Source organism: Amphiura filiformis, chromosome 9, assembly GCF_039555335.1.
Source record: "Amphiura filiformis chromosome 9, Afil_fr2py, whole genome shotgun sequence".
Classification (NCBI taxonomy): Eukaryota; Metazoa; Echinodermata; class Ophiuroidea; order Amphilepidida; family Amphiuridae; genus Amphiura; species Amphiura filiformis.
The window spans coordinates 66,149,133-66,162,799 of NC_092636.1; the positions used below are offsets into that span (position 1 = coordinate 66,149,133).

At 36.4% G+C, this 13,667-nt stretch overlaps 1 protein-coding gene across 1 annotated transcript; it reads left to right on the forward strand.

The window, feature by feature from the left end:
- Window positions 1-490: 490 nt before the first annotated feature.
- On the forward strand, window positions 491-9,826 carry LOC140161337 (collagenase 3-like). The gene is made up of 7 exons (XM_072184821.1): window positions 491-868; window positions 3,865-4,160; window positions 4,488-4,646; window positions 5,044-5,147; window positions 6,076-6,223; window positions 6,998-7,255; window positions 8,186-9,826. Exons 1-7 carry the CDS (start codon window positions 582-584, stop codon window positions 8,296-8,298), a joined length of 1,365 nt encoding a protein of 454 aa, XP_072040922.1. The 5' UTR covers window positions 491-581; the 3' UTR covers window positions 8,299-9,826.
- Window positions 9,827-13,667: the final 3,841 nt, after the last annotated feature.

Consider the following 13,667-nt stretch of genomic DNA (forward strand, 5'->3'; position numbering starts at 1 on the left):
ACTATATGCTTGTAGACGGGGTTTTACGGTATTGTCAAAGGTCCTTAAACCAGCTTAAAAGGGAGTTGCTTAAATGAAGATAAATTCTTCACGACTTAAAACATAGACCCTGAAAAGGTCTATGCTTAAAATGATAATTACAAAGATTTTGCTAGGAATTGTTCAATTTCGCTGTCACGAACCAATAGCCATCCCGGCCGGTCATAACCCTATGACTCCCATTACCATCACTTAACCAATAGAAATAAGTTTACCTGGTAAATACCTGCGCAATGGGCGCCGCAGTAGGCATTTATTTGTCCGCATATTTGATTACAATTTCTTCTGATACTAAGACAAACGCGAAGTCAATGAAATTTAGGTCAAAATGTCGCAATTTCAACAATGTAAAGGTTTTTGTTTCTTACTCGTCTTGTTGTGCTTTTTGTTATTTTGAACTTACGAACTGCATTGTCGCAATTCATTATTATCATTATCGATGGCAGTTTATAGTTAAAAGTTAAAAACAACATTGGTGCCATTGGTAATATTATTTTGCTTAATCATTGATCTTGATATATTTGTTCTCATTTCAGAATTATATGGAAAAATACGGCTATTTAGAAGCAATACCAGGTGATCAGATTGATAACCGTGTTTTTGGCTACGTTGATCTTATAAACAGTTTAAAAGATGTGCAAGTATTACTCCGTGTTAATCAAACAGGCCGTTTGGATGATGAGACCATGGACGCAATAAGACGCCCTAGATGCGGTGTCAAGGATGATGTCAAACAACAACATATCAACTCTCTTGATGAAGCAGCAGTTAGAGTACGAAGATATGCACTAAAATGGAATAAATGGAATAAAAAGTTACTCACCTACAGGTAAATATCCCTATATACAGAGAGAGAGAGATTAAGTGTGGATACCGAGGAACACCCATCAACTTTTGTTAACATCCATTGTATCCCTCTGGGTTTTTTGTACCTAATCAGCATGATCAGTATCTGTGCTCACTTTTTGTAACTCAAACGAACGATAAGAAACCAGCCGTTTAAAAGTGGCTCAGTTCAAATTTGTTGTAATGCAATGGCTAATCCGAAAATGTTTGCAACTACTTGTCCAGTCATAAGGCTTGACTGATAATGCATAATAATGGCTAATCCGAAAATGTTCGTAAACATGGTAAATGCCTATTGTCCAGTCACAAGAATTATATGGTATTACATAACAATGGCTAAGCTGAAAATGATCGTAAATGTCTATTATCCAACAGTAGGCCTATAGCTTTCAATCACAATGATTGATTAATGATGCATAACAATGACTAATCTGAAAATGTTCGTAAATGTCCGAAAATGCCTATTGTCCGGTCACACTGATAATGCATAGGGCCTAACAATGGCAAATCCAAAAATGTTCGCAAATGTCCGAAAATGATGCCTATTGTCCGGTCACAAGGATACATGATAATACATAACAATTGGTTGTTTCAAATATTGAGTTTTAGTATTGGTATTGGTCACGTGGTTTCCTATTATCCTGCCTAAGCTCTTGAGTGACGTCATTATCGATGTCTTTGTTTGTACCCTTTATGTTTAAATTTCACAGTGCAATATTCACGAGCAGAGAAATCGAGCATGTCAATCTACATTTAAAAGCGTGCTTTAGAAAACCCAAGTTGCAAAAAGTTAACAGATATCAGATCTATCTATCTATCTATCTAGGCTATGTCAATCCACTGTTGGATGTAGCCCTCCTCATGATCACTCCATACCTTTTTATCTAATGCTACTCTCGTCCATGTTGTACCAATATATGATATGATGTTATATCATCTCTCCACCTCCTTTTCTGTCTACCTCTTCTTCTTTTCCCATTCTTGGTTGCCATTCTAACAATCTCTTTGTCCATCTGTTATCATTTCTTCTGGCAACATGTCCAGCCCATCTCCATTTTGATTGTTTGATTGCTTTTATCCTTCTCAATACTTCTTCCTTCGAACAATCCTTTAACCTCAGTGTTTGGCCCATATATTTATACTCCTCAACTCTTTCAATTTCCTGATCTTCAATAATGATCATTTCATCTGTTGCCATATTTGTCATATGGAGGGCGAGTTAGCGCAGCGGTAGTTCCCTCGCTTTGCACCACTGAGGTCCCGGGTTCAAGCCCCGGCGCGGCCCAAGGACTCATGTGCACTTGGTTTATCCCGATGCACAGGTTTTCTCCGGGATCTCCGGTTTCCTCCTGTATCGCAAAAATCGGTGATTAGTTGTTTGGTTATCATAAACTTCCTTCACCCAATGGAATTTGGGGAGCTGCACAGATAATTGGTGGATGTTACAATATACATGCGGATAGGTGTGCGCCGTTCGGCAGCAACCTAGTTGATGCGATCTGATTGTGATGATTCACCATTGCAGCGAAATTACAGCGCTTTGAGTCCTCTAAGATCTGGAGAAAAGCGCTTTATAAATCCAAAATTTATTAAAATTTATTTATATATTTTTTTTTCCTTTGTGCATTTTCAATCCCACCTTCTTGCTTTCTTTATTCAAGTCATTAAGTTGTATTTCCATGTCCTTCACTGTTGAGGTAAGGGCAACATTGATTCCTCTTTCATCCAGGGGTAGTCACAGTCGTTGTACTGATGAACCCTGCGCCATTTGTAGGCTGCAAACGTGGTTCCGATTATTCTAATGACGGCGGAATAAATGTAAAGCGCTTTGAGGCTGTTTACGGCATAAAGCGCTATATAAATATCTACATTTATTTTTTATTCTACTTTCTCTCTTGCTGACTTGTTATCTTTTTCCCTGAGTTGCTTTCTTTTTGAGTTTAATTGGTCGATTTCAATATCCTCCTCTGTCTTCTGTTTGGAGCTTTTACTTGGGGGGCTACAGATGCTGCCTCTTCTAAGATGATGTTTGTTATCAGGCTGCATCTGTCATCTATGTTGAGCTGTTCATCTTCCAAGATATGAAATCTATTTCGCAATTGGATTTGAAATTCTTCCTTCCTTTCTCTTAGTTTAAGCAAGTTAACTTTCTTCTTTCTCTGGCTCTTGATGAAATTAAGTCTGGCTAACTTTCTGCTGATGTGAATGCAGGCTCTCACCATTCTGTGGTCACTAGCAATATCTACTCTTGTGATGACTTCACAGTTTTTCACAATTCCTCTCTGACTGAGTATAAAGTCAATTTGATTTTTGGTATGGCCATTTGGGCTTTCCCAAGTCCAGTATCTATTCACATTTTTCTCGAAGCAGGTATTTGTAATCACAAGACTGTGTTGGGCAGCAAATTCTATCATGGTCTCACCCCTTCTATTTCTTTCTCCAACTCCAAATTTTCCCAAGATATTTTCTTTACCTTCTTGTTGTTTACCAACTTTAGCATTTAATGCTTTAAAAAGTCTCCCATAACTATAGTATAATTTGATTTGTGTTCTTCCAGTGCTTTTGTGATATCTTCATATAACTGCTCCACTTCATCATCATCATGGTCACTTGTTGGTGCATGGATGATGCACATCTCTTCCTTTCCAGCTAGCTGAAGTCTTAGTAAGATGACCCGATTTGAGTAACTCTTCACCTCTATAATGTAGTCTTTGATTTTTGAATGTATCAGGAAACCAACTCCTCTTGCCTTTTTGTCATCTTCTGTTGCTCCCCGGTATTGTACAACCAAGCTCCTCCTTCAATCTCTTCCAAACTATCTTATCAGATACAGAAGGATAAAATGTTTGCAAAGATGTGGAATAAATCACAAATATTATGCAAAAAGTAATTACAAAAACAAAATCAAAGATTTGAAAATCATTGAACGTTGCTTCGAATTTATCTGCAATCTTTTCTGATTTTTATTCTTCTTTTTAGACTATTGAATTATCCATCGAACTGTGATCTCACCAAAGACCAAGTAGACGATGCTATTCATCGGGCTTTTAAGCGTTATGGTGATATATCTAGACTCAGATTTAAAGCAGTAAAAGGAGACGAATATGCCGATATCTACATGAAGTTTATGACCGGGATGCACGGTGATGGTTACCCATTTGACGGACCCAATGGCACTGTAGCGCATGCGTATCTTCCCGATGGCCGATACGGGGATTTTGATGGAGACGTTCATTTTGACGATTCAGAAGATTTTACACATGAAGAATACAAAGGTAAAAGAGCAACTCAAATATGAAGATGATAATTTCCTATCCCCATAGGCAGCGGTGGGGTTATGGTTCCACGGGGGACGCCCCTAATCCTAACAGAAGATAAAGCAATATTTGCCCTGTGCATTTTTCTATTTAGCAAGAAAACTATCTTGTTTTGGGCCAAAATAGGGTAAAATTGAAACATTTTTTAAGCAATAAGTGCACCTTGATTTTTGGATAGTCTGAAATGGAAACTGTTTTAATCTAAATGAAAACTGTAAAGAAAGAAATTCATTACAGGTAACATGATTTTAGTACAGCATTTAACAAGTTTTCTCATCATTACAGGATACAATCTCTACCAGGTGGCACTCCATGAGATTGGACACAGCCTTGGTCTGGAACACTCTTGGGTAGAAGGCGCTGTCATGATACCGGATTATGCTGGATATAATCCTGAATACACGTTGGGTTATGATGATATTAGGGCAATTCAATTGCTATACGGTAGGTATTCAGGGATGCTGGGATTAATTTCGAATAGCTAACGAAAATATATACACTCATTGTCTATGTAGAACCCTGAAGAGAAAAGGTTCCTGAAAAATGAAAGAACCCCAATATGGTTCTTTTTGGCACATCCAGTACTTTTTATATGTATAAAATTGCTTTTTCTAGCATTTCCAGAACCCTTTTGGTTCTTCATAGAACCATTGTATCGACATACGTAACAGACCAATAACCTTTCAGGTTCTACTTATAGAACCTCTTTGTTCTATGAATGTAAACGTTTATGATAGACTAGCAAATGTATAGGCCTTCAGACGAATAAATATATTTCTCTTTATAACAAAATCAAAACAAAACCAAATAAAACAAAGCAAATTTTTTTCTCGCCTGTAAGGATCTGGTGTAAAAAGTTCTTCCGACAAGCAGAACTCAGACGCTGAATGTAATCGAGCATTTGACGCTGCCATAATGATTGATGGAGAACTACATATATTTAAGGTTCGTGGTTTTAGTTCTTATTATTTTCATTTCACCTGGGTGAACGGTGTTTACAAGACAGGTGTTATTGGAGGATGGTATGGACTCGGAAGATGCTCACTGATGAGCCAAACTGATTAAAAACAATCTCAGCACGTTTAGTTACATCATGCAGTTGTTAACTAAATGTATGCACACAACTGGTAGCGATGTGTTGTAGATATAGGAGATGAACTAGTTAGCGTCATATATCAAAAAGTATATAAGCTATGATTTTAGTACTTGCTCTATGTTTCAATTAATTATTCTTTTCAAAATATCTGAATTTTTAACCCGGTACAAGCTTTAATAACGGGGGACCATACATTTGTATGAGAAAGAAATCCTATCATCTGTCCAAACTCCCGTGTTATTCCAATGCACATTTTGCTTCATCGGGCAGCCCTGGCTTGGTCGTATTTGGAAAATTGGTGTCACGAAACCGTAATAGGTACACATTTAGTACTTTCTGTGAATCAAGTATGGTTTATTCTCTACATGTCAATCTTTAAATCATTAGCATAGTCTTTATGATAACGGGGGACCGCCTTGATAAGTAAATGACAGCAAACCAGTGAAAAATACCCCAAAACTCGGTCAGTGGAGCTCCGTCCGTACATGTCAATAGCGACATTATCGATTGGATTAGTCGACTGTAGCGGACAATTCGATCGCTCATTGGATTGATATTATCACGTGGTAATAAATTTGCATTGGACAATAGATTACTATAATGGTTTAGTACTGCATTTATCTGTTTAATCTTCACTAAGCGGGTTTATGGCTGGAAAGGTCGCGGTGAATTTGCGGTGGACATAACTGCATTATGAAAGCTATAGGCCTAATACATGAAACTTTACGCCGAAATGGGTTTTATCAAGCTTATAATAATGTGTTTTCTACTGTGCAGAACAGACTATATTGGAGGACGGCTAGGTTGAGTAAACTTCTTTCTCCTATTGAAGGAGAATCAATCAGAAAGCGATTTCCTAAACTACCGAGGTACATCGATGCAGGTTATCAACGACCACAAGATGGTAAAATTGTCTTTTTCAAAGGTATGATTATTATCACTTGCCGCTTGTAATTCGGGTGCCACTACCGGTCCCGGTGGGTCACTCTCTCTAATGACACCCACACCACACACACCCCACCGGGCCCCATCCACCTATAGACACCCACACCACACACATATCTGAAGCAACTTCTCTAGATGAGATGAAGTTTTACCGCATCTCGCACTACCATTGATATTGATTTCATCCCCCCATACACATATTTCTCTCAAGTACTTCAGATCCTACATGCCCAAATATATACAACTGAACACACTGTACCCTCACTTCCCCACACACCCCACCCTCCCTCCACACACCCCATGCAGCACAAACACACCCCACATACCCCACCCCACCCATATATTAAGCAACTTCTCTAACAATGTAGTTTTTCCACATCTCGCACTACCATTGATATTGGTTTCACCTTGGTAAAATATGTCTAAATACACCACTTCAGTTACACAGAACACACTCTCACTCACCCCCTCACCAAACCACCTCACCCACTCACCCCCACACACGGCACACCCCTTCTGTAACGGTACGTTTTTCAACAATGTTATTTCTCATTATACTATTTACGATTCTTCATGGCAATCTGACCCGCAAATACACGTAACAGATGCACAAACAAAACAACAACGGAATTTTAGGCACGCACTCTTTGACACACCATTTTCCCATCCATGACCATCCCCTCCATACCACCTTCTCCTAACACAAACAGATATCTACTTTTTTTCAAGGGCCTAAATTATTTTTTTTCTGTAGGATCGCAGTATTGGGTTTACGATAACGACACTTTAGATGCCAACTATCCACGTCCTGTATCAGAACTTGGACTACCAGACAAGATCGACGCTGCGATGATGCTAAAGTACTATAACAAAACTTATTTCTTCAAAAATGACCAAGTGTGGCGATATGACGAATTTAATGAAACCATGGATCATGGCTATCCGTCTGATACTGAGGTCGTATGGGAAGGCATACCACCTCCGGTACATGCGGCATTTGATTTCAATGATGGTAAGTTTTACACTTGACCGTGGCGAGATGACACAGTCGTTATACTTATCCAGGTTATTTGATTCTCCTAATACACTAAGCCAAAAAAAGAAACTTATAATTTTTCACACGGTCCTATCTTAAAATCATGTCCATCAAAATGAACCAAAATTACACACAGGATTACTTCAGTGCTCTACTCTAAACACATGTCAGTAACCAAGCAGTTATCCAACTGACACAACAGTAAAATGCACTCACATGGAACAGCTTCCTGGACTACATTCACAGCCCAATAATTGGCACCCAACACAAGAAATCTGTTAGTAAGTATAGAATAGTGTGGAACAAGACCTGTTTTTTGAAGAAAGTGCGTGAAAAGCAGAAGAAGCTCCGTTCCACACTATTCCACTTACTCTTTGGAAATTGCGTATGGATCTTGTACGCATTCTCACAGATTTCTTTTGCTGGGTGCCAATTGTTCGACTGTGAATGTGGTCCGGGAAGCTGTTCCGTGTCAGTGTATTTAGCTGTTGTTGTGTCAGTTGGATAACTGCTTGGTTACTGACATGTGGTTAGAGTAGAGTATTGAGGCAACCCTGTGTGTAATTTTGGTTAATTTTGATGGAAAGGATTTTAAGATATGACCTTGTGAAAAATTATAAGTTTCTTTTTTTGGCTTAGTGTATTAAGAATGTCCTGGCTAGAGTTGAAATACTGGTACCGGTTTTAGGTTGGGGACTCATCAAAAAAAAAATTTTTAAGGGGGAAGCGTTTGGTACCAGTGATATGATATCAAAATGGAATACAAAAATGGCACTATAGACTATATCATTTTATTTTTAACGAGTTAACTCAGTTGGCGTGTTTTTCATTATATAAGATGTGGAATGTACATTATTCTATTTTACTAAACGTGATGCAAATGTTTGTTTGTTTCATTTTTTCCAGGTTATACGTATTTCGTTCAATTCAAGAAATACTTTAGGTACAACAACCTCCATCGCAATGCGGATCCGGGGTTTCCAAGATACTTTGGCCAAGATTTCATCGGTTGTGAATAATGGACTATTATAATCGTTGTGAATTATATTATGACGAATTATAGGTAACACGTCTTGGATCAAATTGTACTTCACTATCCGCAGAGCGTTAATTTTCACGCAGTGAAGTTTTGAATACGAATGAAGGAAGGGAAGCATAAAGTGGAGGGAAGGGAGGGATGTCACCATCTGTCATATCTGTGGTCAATTGACATTTAACACCTTTACCGGCTGATATAGTTCACAAAATGTCAATGCATTATACACATTACATATAATACAGGGGCTGTGATTTTCTTCGGCCTCTGGAACACTTACGGTAGACTTTATTTTAGTGATAATTTTGATCGTGGTTCAGGACTCATCAAAAGCGTGACCCAGTTGACTCGGTGATAATCAGATTACACGTATAACACATCGATGGCAAATATGGTAAATGCTCTCAGGCGCAACACCATTTAGATCAATTCAGTGATCATTCTTTTGGCTCGACTTTAAAAAATCCTTTATTCGTCTCTTTGTGAAAGTCTAAAGTATAAATATGTGTAAAAACATTGTTAAAGTGCAATATATATTTTGGTATAGTTTATATTTATTCCAAATAGAATAGTATATCTTTATAATTCTTGAGGAAAAAATGCTTTTCTGGAACAATTCTGAAACTCTGGGACCTGCTAATTTGATCTCATCAACACTGATATTAGCAATACAGACAGCTACAGTATATTGGGGCTATCTTGTTTATTAAAGTGTAGGCTTTTAAGCATAAGTGATGAAAATCCAAGAAAAGTCTCAGATTAAATTAATTTTTAATGAAAATAGTATGTAAATAAAACTGTAAAATTATTTTGGGAATAAGATCCAAATTGTGGTCATAAGTGTGTTTCACCTTTTTAACCGCCATCCTGTCACTGTAGACAATTCATCAATACCAACATCAGCAGTGGATACACATTACTTACTACACTGATATCAGCAGTATGATGTATCTACCAATATGCATGTATGCTGCGCCAATAAAGTATCCTTACACTTGGAAAATAATCACAATTTCAAAACTGAATAATATTGGGGTAAAATTGTTTTTTTAATAGATGCACTATTCAATCCTGCACATTATGACACCACATTGAATCCAATGTGACCTGAAGAAGTAAAGTTACAAACAATTGAATAGACGAAGGTCCAGTTTTAAAAGTGACAAACTGGCCTATACAAGGCGCAAAAAGATTCCAACAGGCGCAACAAAGAGACAACACGGTTTCTTCAATGAAGCGTTATTTAAACCAGTTTTTATGTCAGTTTTTACTTCTCTGTACTTTTCATAACTTTCATTTTATTTGTCAGTTCTTTTGTTTCAGTTTTATTTTGTTCCTTTTGTTCTAAATTAAAGCCAAACGCATAAATTAGCCATTCACCACTCTCAAACCAGATGTCTAGTCTGTGGAGTTTTGAATAGGCTAGTTTGTCACTTTTAAAACTGGACCTTCGTCTAATCAAATGCTTGTAACTTTGCTTCTTGAAGTCACACTGGATTCAATGTGGTGTCATAATGCAGTATTCATGACCTTTATATAACCCGACATTTAAATGTTATTTAAAGGTTTTGAAAAAAACATTTTAAGAACATTTCTGTGTTTGCTGGGTGCAAATATTTTAACATAATGTTATTTAAGTATTGACACAATATTTGGCATAAATGTTTGCCAAAATAGTTTACAATAGCATTTTTTGAAAACATTTAAAATATTGTTGCAGTGTGTTTTCATACAAAACGTTTTAAAACGTTTTCATAACCTCATTAATAAACGCGATGCGTGCGATCCAATCATATTTTATTATTTGTGAAAACGCGAACGCAAATCGAGGTCATTAATATCTCACAATTGACCGCAAAATGCGTAATTGTTCCAATGTCGCACACACTTGACTTCTGCGTGCGCCGTATTGTGCGTCCAACGAACTGCGCGCGCGCTGGCTGCCGTATTTGGATTGCACGCTACCATATTTGCACAGATTCTGATACGCACTTTTGTTATTGGTCGTTTTGTTTTAGCCTGATCGATTTTGGGAAAGGGAAGATGTAAAATTTTTTTATTTTAACAAACTTTTGAGGAAAATTTTGTGTTATTTTGTAAAGTTAAAAGATCAAAGTGACGGTTATGAATGAGGTTAATAACTTTGCATCGAAATATGTCGGGCATTGTGAAAAATCTAAACATTTTGCTTTGGACCTCGGAATATCCCTCGGGGCTGCGCCCTCGGATATTCCTCGGATCAAAGGCAAAATGTTTAGATTTTTCACAATGCCTCCAAATAACCGATGCGCAGTTATTAACCTCTAAATAGTGCATCTATTACAAAAACAAATTTACCTCAATATTGTTCAGTTTGGAAATTGTGATTATTTTGCCAAGTGTAAAGGTACTTTATTGGCGCAGTATAGAAGAATACCGTATTAGACTTGTTTCAAATAATTAATACACATATTTCTCCTCTCATAATATAATATTTAAAGCAAAACATTCCTTCAAACCAATTGGAGACGCGATCCAAAGAACGACAAATATTTTGTCGATATTTATGCAAAGAAAATTGATAAAGGTTATTTCCTCGATTTAAAACTATTTTAAAGCGACTTCAGAAAATGATACATATTTTTGTGGTCCTCTGCACCCTTATGCCATGCATGTAATCAGTGTTATAGCAACCTATAGCTATTATACCATTGTTCATTATATTACAAAATTATTTACTTCTAAGGTAGGTACAATTAAGATATATATAATCACATTACACTTTTCGTACATATAAAATAAGACATACTCTACTGTCTCCTGGTTTTTATCTCCTGGTGCTAATATAAATAAGTATTTCAGTTTTGTATTGTAAGGCCAACGGCCCATATGCTGCAGATGTAAATAAAATATCTTCATTTGAAAACCTAACTATACCGGACTGAACTATACTTCATTGTTATATACTATAGACAGCACTTCCATACCTATACTTTATTAACACCGACATCATTAGTATAACTTTTCTTATATCAGCAGTAGATTGTTATACTTCATCAATACCAATATCAGCAGTAGATTGTTATACTTCATCAATACCAATATCAGTCAGTGGCGTAACCAGTGGGGGGGGGGGGCAGGGGGCCGGTGCCCCCCGCTCGTCTTGGCCGTCGGTTCATGTAAGGCCGTCGGTAGACGGAAGACGTTGGTAAAAAAAAATTGGGTTAACAATAGACTATTTTTCACCCATGGTGACAGAAAAAAGGTTAGAATTGTAAAAAAATGATGAAAAATTGTGAATTGTACATAAAAATTATGTGTTTTAATGTTAGTAGCGCTAAATATTTTGGGTATACTAGATAACTATACTTCATCAATACCAATATCAGCAGTAGATAGCTATACTTCATCAATACCAATATCAGTAGTAGATAGCTATACTTCATCAATACCAATATCAGTAGTAGATAGTTAATACTTCATCAGTACCAATATCAGCAGTAGATGGCTACTTCATCAATACCAATATTAGTAGTAGATAATTATACTTCATCAATACCACTTATATCAGCAGTTGATAGCTATACTTCATCAATACCAATATCAGCAGTAGATATACTTCATCAATACCAATATCAGTAGTAGATAATTAATACTTCATCAATACCAATATCAGCAGTAGATAGCTACTTCATCAATACCAATATCAGTAGTAGAAAGATATACTTCATCTATACCAATATCAATAGTAGAGTTAATACTTCATCAATACCAATATCAGCAGTAGATAGCTACTTCATCAATACCAATATCAGTAGTAGATAATTATACTTCATCAATACCAATATCAGTAGTAGATAGCTATACTTCATCAATACCAATCAGTAGTAGATAGTTAATACTTCATCAATACCAATATCAGCAGTAGATAGCTATACTTCATCAATACCAATATCAGCAGTAGATAGCCGTACTGCATCAATACCAATATCAGCAGTTGATAGCTATACTTCATCAATACCAATACCAGTAGTAGATAGCTACTTCATCAATACCAATATCAGCAGTAGATATCTACTTCATCAATACCAATATCAGCAGTAGATAGCTACTTCATCAATACCAATATCAGTAGTAGATAATTATACTTCATCAATACCACTTATATCAGTAGACTAAATCCTCCAGTCTCGAATATACGCACGGCCGCTACACTGTTTGTCCGCCATTTTGCGAGTGAGAGGCCAGGGACTCAGGCTACTTATATCAGCAGTAGATAGCTATAGTTAATACTTCATCAATACCAATATCAGCAGTAGATAGCTACTTCATCAATACCAATATCAGCAGTAGATAGCTACTTCATCAATACCAATATCAGTAGTAGATAGCTACTTCATCAATACAAATATCAGCAGTAGATAGCTACTTCATCAATACCAATATCAGCAGTAGATAGCTATAATTCATCAATACCAATATCAGTAATAGATAGTTATTACTTCATCAATACCAATATCAGCAGTAGATATAAGATAGCTATACTTCATCAATACCAATATCAGTAGTAGATAGCTATACTTCATCAATACCAATATCAGTAGTAGATAGTTAATACTTCATCAATACCAATATCAGTAGTAGATAGTTAATACTTCATCAATACCAATATCAGCAGTAGATAGCTACTTCATCAGTACAAATATCAGCAGTAGATAGCTGCTTCATCAATACCAATATCAACAGTAGATAGCTATACTTCGTAACTTCAATACAAATATCAGTAGTAGATAGTTATACTTCATCAATACCAATATCAGTAGATAATTATATGTCATCCATACCAAAATCATATAGATATAGTACTTCATTAGCCCATTTAGTACTCTCAGCTTAGGCCTTAAAGGGGCATTTCGTGATCCACAGCCTCATCCCCCCACTTTTCTCAAAAAAAGTTGAGATTTTTATATCACTGGAAACCTCTGGCTACATAATGTTCATGTACAAAATATTTCTTGCAGATTAATTCGTTTTGCAAAGATATCGTGAAATTTGAATTTCGTTCTGGTGCACCAGAACGAAATTACAACGCATTGTCTATGGAGCAGTGTAATACACATAATCATGCATAACTCGCAAACGCAAAATCGGAATCAACTGAAATTTCGGGAATAGGCTTTTTTCGTGGATATCTACTGAAAAATGTCATAAAAAGAGGATGCTAGGATCACGAAATACTCCTTTAAAAAAGTTTGATTGGCGTAACCCGACCTACCCTAAAATCAAGCCCGACCTAGACTCTTTTTTTTTGTTGCAAAAAATAAATAAATAAATAAATAAATAAATGAATAAATAAATAAATAAATAAATAAA

Coding starts and splice junctions, on each gene's coding strand:
- LOC140161337 (XM_072184821.1), top strand. CDS start 582: ATGGAAAAATACGGCTATTTAGAAGCAATACCAGGTGATCAGATTGAT. Junction 4,161..4,487: donor TACACATGAAGAATACAAAG/GTAAAAGAGCAA, acceptor TCATCATTACAG/GATACAATCTCTACCAGGTG. Junction 4,647..5,043: donor GGCAATTCAATTGCTATACG/GTAGGTATTCAG, acceptor CTCGCCTGTAAG/GATCTGGTGTAAAAAGTTCT.